At 41.2% G+C, this 19,246-nt stretch overlaps 1 protein-coding gene across 1 annotated transcript in view; it reads left to right on the top strand.

Annotated features, from left to right (window-relative positions):
- LOC144717812 (contactin-associated protein-like 2) overlaps positions 1-19,246 on the top strand; it is a 191,865-nt gene that overhangs the window by 9,357 nt on the left and 163,262 nt on the right. The window contains exon 3 of the mRNA XM_078593481.1: positions 6,353-6,546. Coding sequence (XP_078449607.1) covers positions 6,353-6,546 — 194 coding nt within the window. The remainder of the gene's footprint in view (positions 1-6,352; positions 6,547-19,246) is intronic.

The following is a 19,246-nucleotide window of genomic DNA, read 5'->3' as shown; positions in this document are numbered from 1 at the left end:
GTAAAAAATATGATAATTGTTTTTTTACCCTTCTATCTGGCAACAAAACTGACACCTTTTTTACAAGGAGTCATGTTTGCATAGACCACAATACCTGCAGTCATAATGCAAACAAAAAACATAACTCTGATAATGTATGCACTGTCCTTGAAGTTGATTGGTCCACACCCGAGACAGCTTTCCTTAGAGCCTAGTCTCACATGGGTTGGACCAGATGACACCAAAAGGCGCATAACTCAAAGACAATGCACCATCAGAATATGAGAGCTCGGGGTAAGCATTTACACCATTGGAACCTCATTTGCCAGTAAAAAATATGATCATTGTTTTTTTACCCTTCTATCTGGCAACAAAACTGACACCTTTTTTTTACAAGGAGTCATGTTTGCATAGGCCACAATACCTGCAGTCATGAAAGCTGTCTCGGGTGTGGACCAATCAACTTCAAGGACAGTGCATACATTATCAGCAGAGGTGGGACAAAGTCATTGTTATGCAAGTCCAAGTCGAGTCGCAAGTCATCAAATTCATGACTCGAGTCTGACTCGAGTCCAAGTCACATGACTCGAGTCCACATCTCATAGGTGGGACAAAGTCATTGTTATGCAAGTCCAAGTCGAGTCGCAAGTCATCAAATTCATGACTCGAGTCTGACTCGAGTCCAAGTCACATGACTCGAGTCCACACCTCTGATTATCAGAGTTATGTTTTTTGTTTGTATTATGACTGCAGGTATCGTGGTCTATACAAACATGACTCCTTGTAAAAAAAAGGTGTCAGTTTTGTTGCCAGATAGAAGGGTAAAAAAACAATTATCACGTATACAACTTACACGAGCACCATATACAGATGTCTAAAACTATAATAAAATGGAAACTGTAATATACATCCCTTTATCAATCTATGTACTGCTGGAAAAAGGTTTCCACATTTATTTGGTCATGTAGGTTATTTGACCATACTTCACCACGCTGGTCAGTGCTGTTTTGTTGAAGAGGATTCCCAGGACCAGTTCAGATATCACTCGCCACTTATGTGAGCCGTGGCCGAGAATGTAATGCCGGTCGCCTTGGTTCGTAATGCAATGCGCTAACCACTGCGACACCATTCCGCCCGAATAAAAATATGACACTATAATTGTGGCAGTAGTTAAATCCATATCTAGTTAGATACTTGACTTGCACCATGTTTAATGAACATCCACTTCAACTGCAAACCATTGGATCGAATATAAATAAAGTGTTGAAAAGCCAAGCTGACCTGCATCTGCAGGCTGGTTGTCATGTGCACACCCACATAGCTATGCATAGAGGAGCATACGTATGTTCCTGCACGGCCATGGATAAAGGTTTTAGTTCAAGAAACTTGTGTCATCGCATGGCCATGTGATAAATGACCGTTAGGACCAAGCGTAAAAAAAACAAGACGTAAAACCCGCAACTGCGTGCTGCAGTGAGCACAACAACAGAGCATGCCGCTGCTTGATGTAGCATAGCAGCACACAACTACAGTTCACGCACGAGGCATTTTGCCTGAATGCATGTTTCCATTTGCCTCGGATATTGCAATTGGGGGAAAAAGTAACTACTAAAAGAACAAGAACCGTGAAGATTCGTATTTGTTGAACTGCCTCTGCTTTAATGATTTCATGATTCAATGCTATCGAGTACGCATAACGCAACAAAGCTTTAAGCATATTTCAAAACGCACACTTCTGAGTTTAAATCATGTATGCTTAAGTATGCAATTCATCTGGATTTGACTTCATTCTATTAATTTACATGCGTTGCATTTATTGATGGTAGTAGCAATGACAAATGCGAAGCTATTTGGAAAATTTAAAACCAGTATTTATCTGAATGTGTATGAAATGCAGGCATCTGCAGATAACACTGTGAAGCGCAAATTATTCATAGCGATGTTCTATGAATGATATTTACGAGTTTAACATTTCAGATAGTTTTTCGATGTGTGGAATATGTTTCAAACACAAATCATGAATTAATATCTGTCCCCAATATTGTATTGGACATACAAATGATAGTGTTGATGGAATAAAGTAAATATTGATAATATAGTAAGGTCCAGTGACCCTTGAATGTCCAATGTGTCTTGGAGCCCAGTAAAGCATGTGCTGAAATTACTTTGCCATTTGTTGACCTATTTTTGCTATCTCTGGAAGCCATAGACTGCGTTCCATGAGCATCACACAACGCTATCTTGGGACAACTTCAAAGTGCATCATTTGTGCCCATGTCGCTTCTGAGAGCTATATAGCTCAGAGGGCCTTATCTGGCAAAATAATAATTGTTTAGTTATTTTGTTTAGTTTAATACAACCTCCATGACTAACCTGGCATTGGAAGGTCTTCCTCCAGTCGTGTTTTTACAAAGGACTATAATGTACATTTTATTTTATAAACACTCATTGTTAACCGTTAATTAAGAGATGCCGCGACACTAAGGTAATGCCGATCACCTTTACACTGACATCTGCTGCTGTCAATTCTCCCAATGCTAAACGGATCTTGTTCAGGGCTGGCCTAGCCCTGATCTCAGAGAAAATAAGATTGCTCCGATTTGAACTAGACAATTTAGACAATACTCTCCTGAAATCACACTTAACATTGACGGAAAAAATGTCTACATCTGATTGGGAACATGTAGATAACATGACAGCCTCTTCAGCCGCCTCAATTTTAGCTAAATGCAAAGAAAACCTGATTCCCAAGTTCAATCTCCTTTCCAAGAATAAACCAGATCCACACATCTAAAAGTTAGACGTTGACAAGATTTTTATCAATCAGAGTAACAGTCCAATTTCAGACAGCCTAAAATCGGTTCTAGCCAAAGGGTTGCATTTCGCAGTCACCCCTAAACACATCTCAGTTGATGATATCATTGCCCAGGTCGACGTTGCCCTCAAGGGTTTGGAACACATTACTGCAGATGTGGCAAGATCGGAAATCGCTGCAATCCTCAAAAACGCTAAGACACCTATTAGCAACATCAGTAAAGATGAGCGCTTTGAGCTTTCTCAATTAAAAAAGAGAGATGACATCGTCATACTCTCAGCCGACAAGGGTAATGCCAAAGACATCATGGACAAAATATAATAAAAAGAGATCCCACCAACCGCCTCGTTACAAAAACCAACAATATCATCACTGATTCGACATCTTTGATCGAACCAACCAAGCGGTTTTCCTTAAAACCCTCTGCTGCTAGACCACCCAGATTGTATGGCTTACCAAAAATCAATAAAGAAGGGACACCCCTTCGTCCTATCGTCTCCACCATTGACTCACCCATCTACAAACTGTCTGAGACCTTACAACCATTCACTGGTAAGACCACCTCAGCTGTACTCAACTCAGCTCACTTGGTATCGTTAATTAAGGACATTTCACTATCTCCAGGTGATTTGCTCGTTAGTTTCGATGTTGTCTCTTTGTTTACCAAAGTTCCTGTGCTTGACACCATTGCAATCATTGAAGATTTGGTCCAACAAGGACTGAATGCTGATGTACCGGCCCTGGTGAGACACTGCCTCACCAACACTTACTTCACCTGGAATCGAATATTCTACAAACAAGTTGAAGGTACCCCAATGGGTTCTCCCTTATCTCCAGTTGTTGCCAATGTTTTCATGGAAATTTTTGAGACAGATGCCATCCAGGCATCCACTCTACGTCCGTCCTTGTGGAAGAGGTATGTAGATGACACGTTCGTAATCTGGCCACATGGCCGACCAGCTCTGAAACAATTCCTCAACCACATCAATTCCATACACCCAGCCATCAAATTGACCATAGAGGTGGAAAGGATGGCAAGTTACCATTCTTGGATATTTTGATTGAAAAGAGACCAGATGGCTCAATGGGACACTCTGTCTACAGGAAAGCTACCCATACGGATGCCTACCTAAAACTTGACTCTCACCACCATCCATCCCAGAAGAATTCCCTCATCAAAACTCTACACCATAGAGCTCGATGTATTTCCGACCATCATCACCTAGCCAGTGAACTGGAACACGTACACCAAGCTCTCAAGATGAATGGGTATTCAAACCACACAATCCGTAAAGCTATCATCCCAACCGTTGGGAAAGAACCATCTGAGGACCAAATCAAAACCATCACCTTGCCATACATAGCAGGGGTCACTAAAGATATTTTCAAAATCATGAGCAAACACAAGATCCAGGTTCGATTTAACACAGTACATACAATTCGTGATCTGATCCCATCTGAGAAGGATGTGATCCCTGACATGCAATACCCCGGCGTCTACAAACTAAGCTGTGTCTGTGGCAGTAGTTACAATGGGGAAACCAAACAACATGTCTCGGACCGAATCCGTGACCATAAAGCAAACCTGAAACACGGTAGGACAAACACCTCAGCCGTGGCAGATCACTGTTACAATTCAGTGGGCTCACATGACATTGACTTCTCCAAGACAGAGGTTCTCTGAAAGCCATCTGGCTACCATGAGAGATTTGTTTATGAGGCGATCCACATATACAAACAGAGACAATTTCAACCGAGAAGATGGATTCTGGCTCAGCAATCATTGGAAGGACGTAATAAACCATTGATTGTGTTCACGTTTACGGTGACTTTCAGACCGCAGTCCACTCACTGGCATTGACTATATATATTTTATTCTCCGCGGGGAATGGATTCTTTGCTCCGCTGCAAGTTTCCTACCACCACTCTCCCATTGGCATATTTCGTTGCTTCCTCTTAGTACCTTTCACGCGATGTTCAATGGTATAGTGTATAGCAGATTGTATAATAATAATTAGTATAAAAGTGTAATGTATAATATAATGTATAAGGTAATATATAGTATCGTAATTGTATAGTGAATATACACCAGTGTGGTATACAGTAGGGTGGGTAGAATAATACATAGTGTAATATTACAATGTATAGTCTAAGGTATAGGGTGGTGTATAGTAATGCAGTATATAATTTAATGTTGGGTTTGTCTATGGCAGTATATAGTACGGGGTAGACCCGTGTGATGTAAGAGAAAAAAGTTTAGCTGGAGGCATATTATATTTTTTGCGACATAGCATTGTAATGTATGACTTACTGTTAGTAGCTCAGCTTATTGGAGAGTATATTTAGTATATTGATGATACTGATGTAGTTTATATTTTAGTTTTTTCTTTACGTGGTGGTTTAGCTGCTGCAGCTTCTTACTATTAAAAGTCCTTCCCTCTATTACTGCTAACCCTACTCCCTCCCTTTGATGCTGCTAATCCTGCATACTGCATAATGCACGGGCATAATATGACTTTGAACCCCCCACCTCCTACGCATTCCACAATTAGTGACTAATCCCATATCTGCATTTCCCATAAATATGCTAAATTCCTCTTGATATGCAAATTCCTTTGTCAAGGCGCCCCTTCTCCCTCCAACCCAGCTTAAATATACGCTGCCAAGCCTGGTGGTGCCCATTCAGACGTTGTCTTTCCGACAGACCTGTTCTTCACCTGAGGACGGCTGCTTGCGTTGTGGCCGAAACGTCGTGAGAATTATTTTATTATGTTTTCTTTTTATTATTTTATTATTTCCCTTCTACGTGACTTTACCGAAAGAATAAAGGGACCTTATTTAACACATTAGCTTATTGTCTTGTATAGCTTATCAGTGCTAATGTAGGTGCCTGGTCCATCCAGGACCTATTGTTGAGATTCATTTTATCTAAGACAATGTTATGATTCTGCAGTGTTCATTCATTGTATTGATATTGCAAGTATTATTGGATGCTGTATTTTGTGTTCTGTTTTTCCATCAATTTTACCTCGTTGAAAGTCATTGAAACTTATTGATACTCATCGAACCTCATTTATGTTCATTCATGATCATTCATTAAATACGTTGGAGTCAGATGTTCACCCTGGCTCTGAAGATGTATTGAATGTGAAGTTAACTACTCGGATAGTGGTGCAACGCACACACAGGGAGGCCGAGACACAGACCTACACACATAAATACAACTATCTCAAATATCTATAGGGACAAGTACTATTAGCAACTACCTATTAAGGTTGACATGGCACACAAAGGGGTTGTGTGGCCAACGACACGTCTGGCCACCTTTGTCTCCCTCGTCCTGATGTTTATACACTGAATCAGATTTACACATTTGTTTACGGCTGAGTTGACCTAGGGGAAACCCAGCAACCTAGGGGAGGCCCAGGACTGGTTCAGATGATCGTTACTGGTGTTGACCGTGAGCGGGATTGAACTCGGGTCACCGGTTTCGTAGCGCAGTGCGCTGACCATTGCACTACTGCTCCCCTCCACGCACGTGCACACACGATTCCACAGGCGCAGGCGGCTGGGCCCCAGCACACAACGACCAGACACCCTGGCTACAGCTGGAGCTGTCTGGCCGAACAGAGGTCACGGCGCTCGCCACTCAAGGCCTCTATGGCAGCTCGGACTGGGCGTCCAGCTACCTACTGCTCTATGGAGACTCGGCGGAGAACTGGAGGCAGTACCAGGAGGATGGAAACGCTTGGGTTTGTGCACAGTCCACAACCACTTTGTTTGGCGACATTTAACAAATGATCTGGTAACATCGCGTCGACAGTGGTACACAACCACAAATAATATAAAACTCCCCATTCGTCAATAAGACTGCAGCCTTAAAAGTAAATATGTCAAATATGACGTATTGGGCAATGACCCTTCTTCCTGTGCTATGAAAAAGGGCCATTGCCTAAAACGTCGCCTGTTATATTGATACATGTGTTGTTGCTTTTTTGTTTAACGTGAAGGCTAACTATTGGCATGAAAGCTAACATGTGAATTTATTTTTCCACGATGACAAGACAGGACATATGCCGTGGAGATGGAGCGATGAAGTCAACTGATGTATTTGCAGGTGCTCAGCATATTGTTGTATTGCAGGATAGTGGAGGATGTCGATGGCTTGGGGAGGCCTCCATCCAACAGTGGATTGATCATGGCTGTTAATGATGATCATTATGAAGAAATGTATGAAGTTATACACGGGTTTAAAGTCAAATTTGTAGATGGCCTTTGTAACCAATTAAGAGCTGGTTGAATGAGTGTCTTTTGAAAATATACAAGGAAAATATATTAAAAAAAAATACAAAGTACGAAGTTGTAGAACAAAAATAACTCAACCAGAAATATGAGTGTGTCAAATAATAAAATCCGCATACGACCAAATAATTCAATATTACCATTCTTATCTTATATACTCTATGAATGTCAACTGTGTAAAGACAAATATTTTATAACTGCTACACATTGCAATAACAGTCCTTAAGTGTAAAAAACCCCTCATATAGACACGGATTTGTTTTTATTGCTATAGCTGCTGACACTGTTCGCAGATGTGAGATGTATTGCTTTTCATTGGAAAACATTTGTCAAAGCTTAAAGTGATTAGTATACTACACAATGCGAGCGTCACATTGTGGTGCAGCATTATTTTAAAGGCTTTCATATGCTGTACATGTGCGGCAAATCCCAGATGTGTATGGTGTTTAAACGATGAGCCAGATATTATTTGGCCTTCAAGGACTCATTTAGTATCACGGAAGACATATTTGGTATGAAGAATGATGTCCAGAAATCGCTTGCTTCGTAGCTCGCTATAATTACATGAGATACATTAACCAATAATAAACTGATTTTAATGATATCAGCTGGTCAACCGAATGTCATCGCAGCCCTGTGGATTTGTAATAACTTTGAATGAAACCCAATTAGATGCTTTTCATACATAATCAGAGAAAGTCTAGCTCAATTTAAACAATTTTAATAAATGACCAAATTGTGTTTGGAGCCACCAGTCATTCGATATGTCACTTTCACAGTTTGTAAAGTTTCACTTTGCCTTATTATGAGGCCCGACTGAGTGATTATAGACTTGCTCAAACAAGTATATTTGTCTAAATCTTCTTATAATTTCATGTTTAAGCATGAATGAGAAATGTGATATTATTTATTCCACATTTCGTGTTATTAGCCATTTGCACCACTCGCTCATGGCCAACAATACCCATGGGTACCATTCCACTATTATTTGATCGTGAAGATGCTGACCTTTGGGAATTATTAAACGCATTGCAAAATGCAATAAGCTTGCTCACTATGAATTGGATTATTTGACACACTATTTAAAAGTACAACTACATTTCTGCAAAGCTACTTAAATATATATTTGAAAGATGTAATATTTATGTTTAGATGAAATGCAAAACTCATTCTCTATTTTATGAACACATTGTCTGCCTTAAAAGGTTTTTCAAAGTGGTTGCTTATTATGTTGCTTTATTTACGCTTGAACATTTTAAGCATCTTGACTATGCAGTATCAGGTTTATTATTTTGTCACTGAGGAAACTGTGTTTCAGGAGCATTGCTTAGTTCGAATTATTTATCAATTAATTATAAATTAAGCGAATTCTCGTCAATTCTTATTTTAAATTATGTTCTGATTGAATGGTTTTAATAAGAAGGATTATTATAATATCAACGTTTATTGATAACACACTATATTAAAGTTTACTATAAATTAATAAACGTTGTGCCTCAACTTCTTAATTTTTATACGTGTATTTTTTAAATGTACTTAAGCTTGCAGGTATTTGTTCATATAATGCTAGCTGATGTCATTAAAGTCAGTGATTACACTGTGTAACACGTTTGTTTTGGTCCTGGGTAGTAAGTATTATTTCCTAATTGCTCATGTCTCAAAAGTACAGAAAACTGCTATTACTTCCCACAAACTTTGCTTTTGTGACCAGGACTTTGATATTTTGAAATTTACCTTTTTTCCAGAACATTCCAGATAGATTCGGTGCTGAGTAAACTTGGAGTAACTTCTAGAACATTCTTGAACTTTCCAGTCATATAAATAGTAGTATAATATAAATAGTAGTATAAATACAGGGGCCTTAAGCACATCAGTTCAGTTTATGCAGCTGCCTCAGTGGATACATATCTGCATTTTTCTGAAATGGCATCAAAAGGCTGCAAACATCCGGCAGACACATTTTGCTGTCTGCGGCTAATTTATCAAGACAAGAGTGAAAAGTACTCTGTGGAAGCATCTGCTAAGATGTGTGAGGCCGAGAAGGCATATTTCGACATGCCTGTCGGGGATCAAGACACACCCTGGGCACCTCATTTCACATGCGAACAATGCAAAAAAACTCTGGAAGGTAAGATGGACAATTGTTGCTCGTAATTTTACGTTATAAAATTAGTTCAAATTTGTAATATTGTAAAAGTTTAAAAAATGTTTATGTTTTACAATTTTTAATGTTATTGAAAAAATATATCATATGAAAAATGTTGTGAGAATATCTTACACATTAGTCATGGGTGAAATGTATTTTTGTAGGTTGGTACAGAGGGGAATAGAGAGACATGAATTTCTCTATCCCAAGAATTTGGCGGGAACCCACTGACTGACCACTCAAGCAACTGCTTCTTCTGCATGGTGGACCCTTCCAAACGTCGGACTGGCAAGAATGCACATGCTATCCGGACCTTCTTTCATCCATCGCCCCGGTGCCACATTGCCATGAGCTCCCCGTACCCACTCCTCCAGAGAGAGCGCAGCTGTCTTTCGAAGAGAGCAGCAAGTCACAAAGCGAGGAAGAAATTGTTGATCCAGATGATAATTTCAGAGGTGGAGCTGAGGAGAGAAACCCATACTACCCCAACCAAAAATACCTCAACGACTTGATCAAAAATCTTGGTTTCACCAAGTCCAATGCCGAGCTTTTGACATCTGGGCTCAAGCAGTGGAACTTGTTGGATGAAAGAGTGCAAGTCGCAGATCAGAGGAAGCGTCACCAACCTTTTTGCAGCTTTTTCACCCATGAAGATGGGCTATGCTTCTGCCACAATGTGACCAGTCTGTTCGAGGCAGTCGGAATCGCCTGTAACCAGAATGAGTGGCGCCTCTTCATTGACAGCTCATTCAGGAGCCTCAAAGCCGTGCTGCTCCATAATGGTAACAAGTACCGTCTCTTCCCCTGGCTCACTCGGTGGACCTTAAAGAGGATTACAACAGTATCAAGACGTTGCTGGACACCTTGAAGTATGATGAGTATGGCTGGGAGGTCATCGGAGACTTCAAATGGTGGCATTCCTGATGGGTCTCCAAGGCGGTTTTACTAAGTTTCCCTGCTATCTTTGCCTTTTGGACAGCAGGGACACCAAGGCGCACTAGCACAGGCAGGACTGGCCACAGCAGACCGAGTTCTCTGTGGGGAAGAACAACGTCAAGTGGGAGCCACTGGTGGACCCCCGGAAGGTGCTGATGCCACTACTGCACCTCAAATTGGGCCTTATGAAACAATTTGTCAGAGCTGTAGATAAGGAGTCGGCAGCCTTCAAGTACCTTCAAGACTTCTTCCCTAAGCTGTCTGAGGCAAAGGTCTTTGTCGAACCACAGATAAATAAGATCCTGGAGTGCAATGAATTCCCCAAGAAGCTCACTAGTGAGGAGAAAGTGGCTTGGGACAGCTTTGTCGCAGTGGTTTGTGGCTTTTTGGCCATTCACAAGGTCGAAAACTACGTGGAGCTGGTTGAGACTTGTGAAGAACTACGTCACAATGGGCTGTAGGATGTCCCTCAAAGTCCATATCCTTGATGCTCATCTTGATAAATTCAAGGAGAACATGGGAGCGTATTTGGAGGAGCAAGGCGAGCGCTTCCACCAGGATATACTGGACTTTGAACGCCACTACCAAGGACAGTATAACGAGAACATGATGGGAGACCTCATTTGTGGGCTGATTCGTGAAAGTGATTTACAGTATAATCGTAAATCTAAAACAACTACTCACTTCTAAATCTTTTGTAGTAATTTTTATAATACTTTAGTATAAATACATGTTAGTTTTTATTCATATGTTTTTTTTTCTGACTTTACGTGAACGAAAATACACAAATGCACCCGTTATCTCATCGAAAATAGGTAAATTTCTAAATATTACTGTCCTGGCCACTTAAGCAAAATTTGTGGGGAATAATAGCCATTATCTATACTTTTTAGGCATAAGCAATTACGAAATAACACTTACCACCCAGGAACAAAAGTTTTGTTACAAAGTTTTATTGGTTAACAATCCTTTCAAAGTTCTCTGCTGAAAATATTGAATTGTCAGATTTTACTCTGCAATTGTTATTAACTGTCTATTTTTTACTTTCTGACACAGCATTAGTGCCTTACCTGGGCTTTTATTGGGTACATTTCACCAGTTTTAATTATCCAAAGGGCAGTGAAGATTATGGCTTTGTCACACATAGATTTTCCGTACCTGGAGACTGCAATAAATTGGACCAGTGTGAGAGAGTGAACATTTAGCTGCTGTTGAGATTAAAGTACTACTTGAGGTCACATATAATATTAAGCTCAAGTGAATGAATATGCTGTATTATGTATTATATTATAAGTGTCTTCTTATGCATCAATTAATATGCTGTATTTTTTATGCATTCAATATTTTTTTTTCTTAAAATATCATACCATATAACCTGGACACCCTTGCAAACAATATCATCCATCTCCAAGGGATTTTCCATGTAAAATCCTTTTTTACAAATATCATTCTTGATCTTGAAATATAAGTTAATGTTCTTCCAAGATTTCTGCTTACACAATTAAAGTGATCTAAAGACACTCCCTTATTGCTTGAAGTTACTTACGTGCCATTTCCTCATAACTTTAATGAGATTTTGAACTAATTGTACTTAGTAGTTTGCAATTCTGATAATCCATACCCATTTTCCAGTGAATACATTGTTTGCTATACATTATACTTCGAACATACCATGACGGGGTGATGATTTTTGAATTTTAAAATGCAGAAATATAATACAGTGGTTTAAAAGGATCACAAATAGTCGACTCAGACAAAAGACAATTAACTGCAAATCTCTTGTTGCTTAATTGAGGCTCCAGCACAGTGCTACACACTTCCCATAATTAGCTAATTACAGGAATAGACAAATAATATACTTGTAGATTTGAAGTTTTCGTGACTGCAAGGATTCATACTATTTGTTTTTTTTGGTAAAGTCACGTAGGTTAAAAAAGTTCCAGCAGCCGTACTGACCATCTCACAACCCCTCCTCTCCCGCGGCCCATCCTGGCTCCTCCCCCCTTAACCAGTATATAAGGTCGTGTCTCTTGGGAATTCTCTTCACTTGATACAGAAAATTTGCTGTGACGGTTTCACCTGAAGACGGAAGCTTGTGTTGCCTCCAAAACGTGATTTAATTTATTTGTTTTCTTTTTTAACCTATGTGACTTTACCGAAAAAACCAAAGAGTATAAATAATATACTTGTCATAGTTGCATTTTTAGCATATTGCCTTTGCTTATAATAGAATCGTCAGCATAATCAGCAATGATCTATCCACTGTTGGATAAAGCCCTTTCCAAGGTGTTGCCATCTCTCACAGTCTTGCGAAGTAACAATCCACCTACAACTGACCCATGAGCTAATTTTATTGCTCCATCTCCTTGGTGGGCATCCTCTGGAAAACAGCAGAATATCATTTGGAAACTTTTAAAGCTTCACGACCACATATCCATAATACAGGTTTTTTTGGGTTAGATCGCGTAAATATAAATGCGCCGTTAAACCCGCCACCACCCGACACAGGCAATTAATAAGGATTGTCACGTAAAGAGAACATTCAAATGCGTTACTAGTACAGCACACAGGTGTGTTGGAGAGTAAATCCACAGCATTTACAATCTGAGTACGACGTTTCGCCAGTAATTACAACTAGCATCATCAGGCGATAGCCTGATTTGTGGAGAAATCCTCCTGTTTTGATCTTAAATAGAGGCATTCATTAACCTTCCCCCCCTGGCCTTCACACGTGAGGGGCTCACAAGTGACGACTTTACATTTATCCCTCTATTTCCCCACAAATCTTGCTGTTGCCTGATGATGCTAGTTGCAATTACTATTTGTAACATCAAGTGGAAGATAATTATCTTCAACAATCTCAGGTCATCTTTAATCAACTTCAGATATCCGTTACTTGGAAAAATGAGACAACGCTAAAAGTACAGGGATACATTAAGAAATAAATAGTGGTCCGTGTTCAGCATCTGCCAAGGGCATAAAAAAGGACAATTGCATTTTATGAGCAACATGACAGCCGTGGAAAACCTAGTTATATTGGCTTACTGCTGTGATAAATGTTAAACATGCCAAAATTGTCAAATTTTATTAACATGCAAAACAAGACGTTGTTTGAATAGTTTGCGAAATTTATATAAAAAAAACAATGGAATTGTGAGACAGGGCCATTGTGTATGAACTTTGTGTTCTGAAGAGTAAATTAGATGGAAATGATTGCAATGTAAAAAAACAACTGCACGGATATGATAAAAGTACTCTGTGATTCATTCATGTGCTGTTACAAGAAATCCTTATTAGCAATTTTAGCATTTTAAAATTTCTCATAAAATTAAAGAAAGATGTGGTGAATTTATTCAAAGTATATATTATCATATTCCACCCCACATGTAGATTAAAAAAAATACCATTTAAAAATATACTGAAAGCTGGGGAAATTTATTAATGTAATTATTCATTCTCAAAGTAACTTTTTGTTCTCTAGCAGGCAGATATTTAACAGAATAAAAAAATAATTAAAATGGACTTGTGAACGTTTACAATGCCGCACAGTGCATATTCGCAATATTTACAACTGATAGTGGCACTTGTTTTCATATAATGTGTCACCTGTGGACAAAGACTGCCCGAGTTCTTCACAGGGATTACGCAATTGTGCTTGGGCAAGCAAGGGGTTAAACACATGAGTGCAATATTTAATGCAGACATACCCTGTTTAAACAGAAATTAACTGCCCACCTCTGCGGTCCTTTTCAATTTATATCCCATTTTAGCAATCACCCGTGTCGTAAATGAAGAAAAATGGTTGCGTGGGGCTGTTGGAGCCTCTGTGATATTGCATTTACAGGCAACTATATACACACACATACTGTAATTAACATGTGCTTCCCTTAGTAAGGTAAATACCTCAACTTGCAGAAAGATGATAAAAATATGTATGAATTACCTTAATTTTGGAGTTTTCGTGACTGCAGGAATTATTCTTTGGTTCTTTCGGTTAAGTCACGTCTAAAGATAAAATAATAAATTAAATAATAGCATATTACGACGTTTCTATTGCAACACAAGCAATCATCAGGCATAAAAGAAATAGCAACAATAATCTAACTAGAAACCTATAGACAGACATACAAGCAGACAGACATCACAAGGACACACAGAGAGAGGACACATATCGGCACAAAGAGAGAGGTTGTTTCTGTGACGGTGCCTTAAATATAGAGAGGGGGGCGGGGGCGGAGAGAGGGAGGGGGCAGAGAAAAAATTAGCATATCAATGAGTGGACGGCAACGTGATGCTGCTGCAAGTAAGATGACGACGCGGCACGGCACGCAAGCTTGAACATCAGGAGAAAGACACACTAAAATTAAATAACCTAGTAAAATATCGAAATGTAATGTAATGCAACACAGAGAGTCGGTCAACACACAATTAACGCATAGCCCGGTTGATTACGTATTATGCCTGATGATGATTGCTTGTGTTGCAATCGAAACGTCGTAATATGCTATTATTTAATGTATTATTTTATCTTTAGACGTGACTTAACCGAAAGAACCAAAGAAGAATGAATTACCTTATTCATGTATTCTACATTGCTATAATGTAACCTTGTCATAGCGCAGAGGTCAAACACATACCATTGTGTGCATTCGGTTTACAATCCTGCTCACCCTTTTTGTCTTTAAAGCACCCTTTCAATGCTTCTTATGGGAAATTTGTCAGTTTTCTATACACACCTATTCCATCTTCTATTATGTACGTTGTACAGATTGACATGTAATACCTATTTAAATGTTTTACATTTTAAATGGTTATATTTTTGGATAGAATAAAATGTCTTTCATCAATGTGCTATTTTCAATTTAATAGGATTTTCACTTAGATTTGTGGTTCCCTTTTTACGTGGTAAGGCTTTAATACAATTTCTATTTTTTCAGTAGCTGAGGAATTAAGGCAATGTATTTCAAAGAGTTCTAAACCTTATAGTTGTTATAATCCTAATTTAATGTGCCTCTGCTACCTTGGAAAGTGCCATATTCACCCACGCTGAGATAACTGAGACAATGCTCTTGAAGCATGCAGTCCTTAAAACTAAAACAGAGCTTACATTTGTAATGCGGGCGTAAACGGCCTCGCGGATATGACGTAACTGGGGGAGGGTTTAGGTCACAAGCTCTTAAGGGCGGTAACCGGAAGAGACGGGAGGAGAGTGTAAGAATAAAGACGAGAGGAGTCCACGCAGGGCAGAGGGTGGAGAGTGGCGCGATCGCCACACGACGGGACTCGGCACCGTTGGCCAGCGGTGTCCGGGCACGGGGGAACCAGAGAGCAGCAGTGGGGCTGCAGGGAGAGCAGCTGAGAGACTGCATAAAGGCGGAGAGGCTGAGAGGAGAGCCAGCAACGAAGCTGCATCGGGAGCGATGAGAAAAGGCTACTTGAGCGACGGCAGCTGCCAAGCTGCCGAGCGGGAGACGGAGAAGACTCTGAGCGAGGGCCGTGTGGTGCAAAGTTGTAAAGAACCCAAATAAAGGACAACGGAGACAGACACAGTGAAAGAGTCCTTTATTACACTGGTGTCAGAAGTTAAACGGCATGTCAAAACAGCTCAGAAGAAAGATTATTCCTGCACCATTGTCTACTACATCATCCGACGACGATGACTTTCCTCAGGCAGTGGACCTGCCTATGATGGAGGAGGAGATCCGAGCGGGAACGAGTACGGGTCCAGGAGTTCAAGATGTCGCCGCGTCGGTGGACCTGTCCGCGCCGGAGGACGCTGACTTACGATGGAGGCAGATGGCGGAGCAGCTGGAGACCTTGAAAACCGTACTGGCACAACTGTGCGACCTCGTCACGCCGGTTACGGCGTCGGGGAGGCCCGGGGGTGATCAGCAGGCCGCGGTCTTGCCTGCGCTGCCAGCGCCATCTGCCACGCGGCACGAAGACGCCATCTTGGGCGTGGCAGGAGAAGAACAGCGGGAAGCCGCCATCTTGCGCCCTCCGCGGCGGGGGGCCGCCATCTTGGACACGTTGCGGTGCGACGCCATCTTGAATATGCCACGCAACGAGTCACCTGCAGAAGACGGCGCAGCAAGGAGTCGCAGCCGTCACTTGGTAACTGTAAAAGAATTCTCCATCGGTGGCGATTGGAGTGCTTTCGCCTGCAGATTTTTGGCGGCGGTGCGCTCCGCCAGGTGGACTGACGCAGAGGCACTGGAAGTTCTGCCAACTCTTCTCGACGATGAGTCGGTGCGATTCTTCCGTTCTATAAAGGCCGAAAAAAAGAAGACCTTGAGAGGAGTTTTTGACGAGATGGCGGATGCGTACGAGCCGCCGGATGATGCTCACCACCGGTTCGTTCAACGCCAGCGGGCACCCTAAGAATAGCCGGTGGCATACAGGGGTGCTGTCTTGGAGCTAGCTATGGCCGCATACCCGGAGACGGAGCCTGACCTACTCGGGCGTAAACTGCCTCGCGGATATGACGTAACTGGGGGAGGGGTTAGGTCACGTGGGGGAAAAGGGAAAGCTCTTAAGGGCGATAACCGGAAGAGACAGGAGGAGAGTGTAAGAATAAAGACGAGAGGAGGCCACGCAGGGCAGAGGGTGGAGAGTGGCGCGATTGCCACACGACGGGACTCGGCACCGTTGGCCAGCGGTGTCCGGGCACTGGGGAACCAGAGAGCAGCGGTGGGGCTGCAGAGAGAGCAGCTGAGAGACTGCATAAAGGCGGAGAGGCTGAGAGGAGAGCCAGCAGCGAAGCTGCATCGGGAGCGAGGAGAAAAGGCTACGTGAGCGACGGCAGCTGCCAAGCTGCCGAGCGGGAGACGGAGAAGACTCTGAGCGAGGGCCGTGTGGGGTAAAGTTGTAAAGAACCCAAATAAAGGACAACGGAGACAGACACAGTGAAAGAGTCCTTTATTACACATTTAACCAACCCTGCATGCAGACATCGCTTTTTTGTAACATATTTTTGCATCAAATAAATGACGAGAGTTTTGTTTTCGATCTGACGACATCGATTTTATCAAACATTGATTCGCATGAAATCTTGACTTAAAACTTTCGTGACTGCAGGAATTCATATTCTTGGGTCTTTCGGTAAAGTCACGTAGATAGGTTCCAAGAAAATACCAAAAAAACTACGATGTTTCGATCGCAACACAAGCGGTCGTCTTCAGGAAAAGGGGGGTTAGCTTCCAAGGCAAACTGTTTATAAGAGTTTGAAACGGGCGTAGCCCAAATGTCAGCAGCCAATGATAATGTAAGTGTTCGGCAGCCAACCCGACGGTGGTTGGTTTTCCACCAACCATTAACATGCTAAAGAGAGATTAGCATGTTAATGGTAGATCGCAGAGCTGCAACCAAGTTTGTAGGTGGGTGAGTCAATGGTGGAGACTCACCCACCTACAAACTGGCCCGATTTCTGTCTGAGACCTTACAACCATTCACTGGTAAGACCGCCTCAGCTGTACTCAACTCAGTTCATTTTGTATCGTTAATTAAGAACATCTCACTATCTCCAGGTGATTTGCTCACATCTGTGAAGGATGTGATCCCTGACATGCAATACCCCGGCGTCGACAAACTAAGCTGTGTCCGCGGCAGTAGTTACATTGGGGAAACTAAGCGACATGTCTCGGACCGTGTTCGTGAACATAAGGCAGATTTGAAACACGGTAGGACCAATACCTCGGACATGGCTGATCATTATTTTAATGCAGTGGGTTCACACGAAATGTATTTCTCTAAGACGAAGGTACTTTGCAAACCCACTGGCTATCAACAAAGATTCGTTCATGAAGCCATCCATATATGTAGACACAGACACAATTTCAACCGAGAAGATGGGTACAAACTGAGCAATCATTGTAAAAACGTTATCAACCAGTTTGTCATAATTGGCTATGATGTTCCCATCCTACAACCTTCCGATGTTAGTTGTGCTTTACGCGCATTTCAAACTTGCTCTGTCACAGTCACTTCGCACGCCGACCCCTTGGTTGCAGCTCTGCGATCTTCCATTAACATGCTAATCTCTCTTTAACATGCTAATTTTTACCTGGCAGCCCTTTGATTGGTGGAAATCCAACCACCGTCCGGTTGGCTGCCAAATGTCAGCAGCCATCATTGGCTGCTGACATTTGGACTATGCCCATTTCAAACCCTTGTAAACAGTTTGCCTTGGTAGCTAACTCCCCTTTTCCTGAAGATGACCGCTTGTGTTGCGACCGAAACGTCGTAGCTTTTTTGTTATTTTTAGTTATTTTCTTTGACCCTATCTATGTGACTTTACCGAAAGATTTCGATTTAAAGCTTTCGTGACTGCAGGGATTCATCTTCTTGGTTCTTTCGGTAAAGTCACGTAGAAGGGAAGTAATAAAATAATAAAAATAAAACATAATAAAACAATTCTCACGACGTTTCGGCCACAACGCAAGCAGCCGTCCTCAGGCGAAGAATGAGACATTATCAAGCTAGGAGCTTATATAGGTGTAGCGAGGAGGAGCGCCTTAACAAAAGAATGTGCATATGAAGAGGAATTTAGCATACCAATGGGCAATGCGTAGGAGGTGGGCGGAGGGGTTTCAAAGTCCCATTATGCCCATGCATTATGCAGGATCAACAGCACCACGGGGGGGCGCAAGGAACAGCGTTAATAAAGGAAAGGAATGTTAATGATATGTAGCTGCATTTACCAAACAACCATGTAGAAAACCAAAGTAAAAAACTACATAAAAAACTAAAATATAAACTGATACTTACTATACTCTACAATAAGCTGAGTTACTAACAACAAATAATAAATTACAATTCTACGTCGTAAGAAGTATATAATATACTTCCATTTAAACTTTATTCTCTTAGCATATACAGTACTATATACTGCCATAGATAAACCCAACATTAAATTATATACTGTATTGCTGTAAGCCACCCTATACTTTATACATTTTAATATAACACTATGTATTATTCAACTCACCCTAATGTGTATCGAAATGGTTTAATACGTCCTTCCAATGATTGCTAAGCCTGAATCCATCTTCTCGGTTAAAATTGTCTCT

This window comes from Lampetra planeri, chromosome 1 (genome assembly GCF_965212315.1).
Source record: "Lampetra planeri chromosome 1, kcLamPlan1.2.h2, whole genome shotgun sequence".
NCBI lineage: Eukaryota > Metazoa > Chordata > Hyperoartia > Petromyzontiformes > Petromyzontidae > Lampetra > Lampetra planeri.
This window is presented reverse-complemented; position numbering and strand designations above follow the sequence as displayed.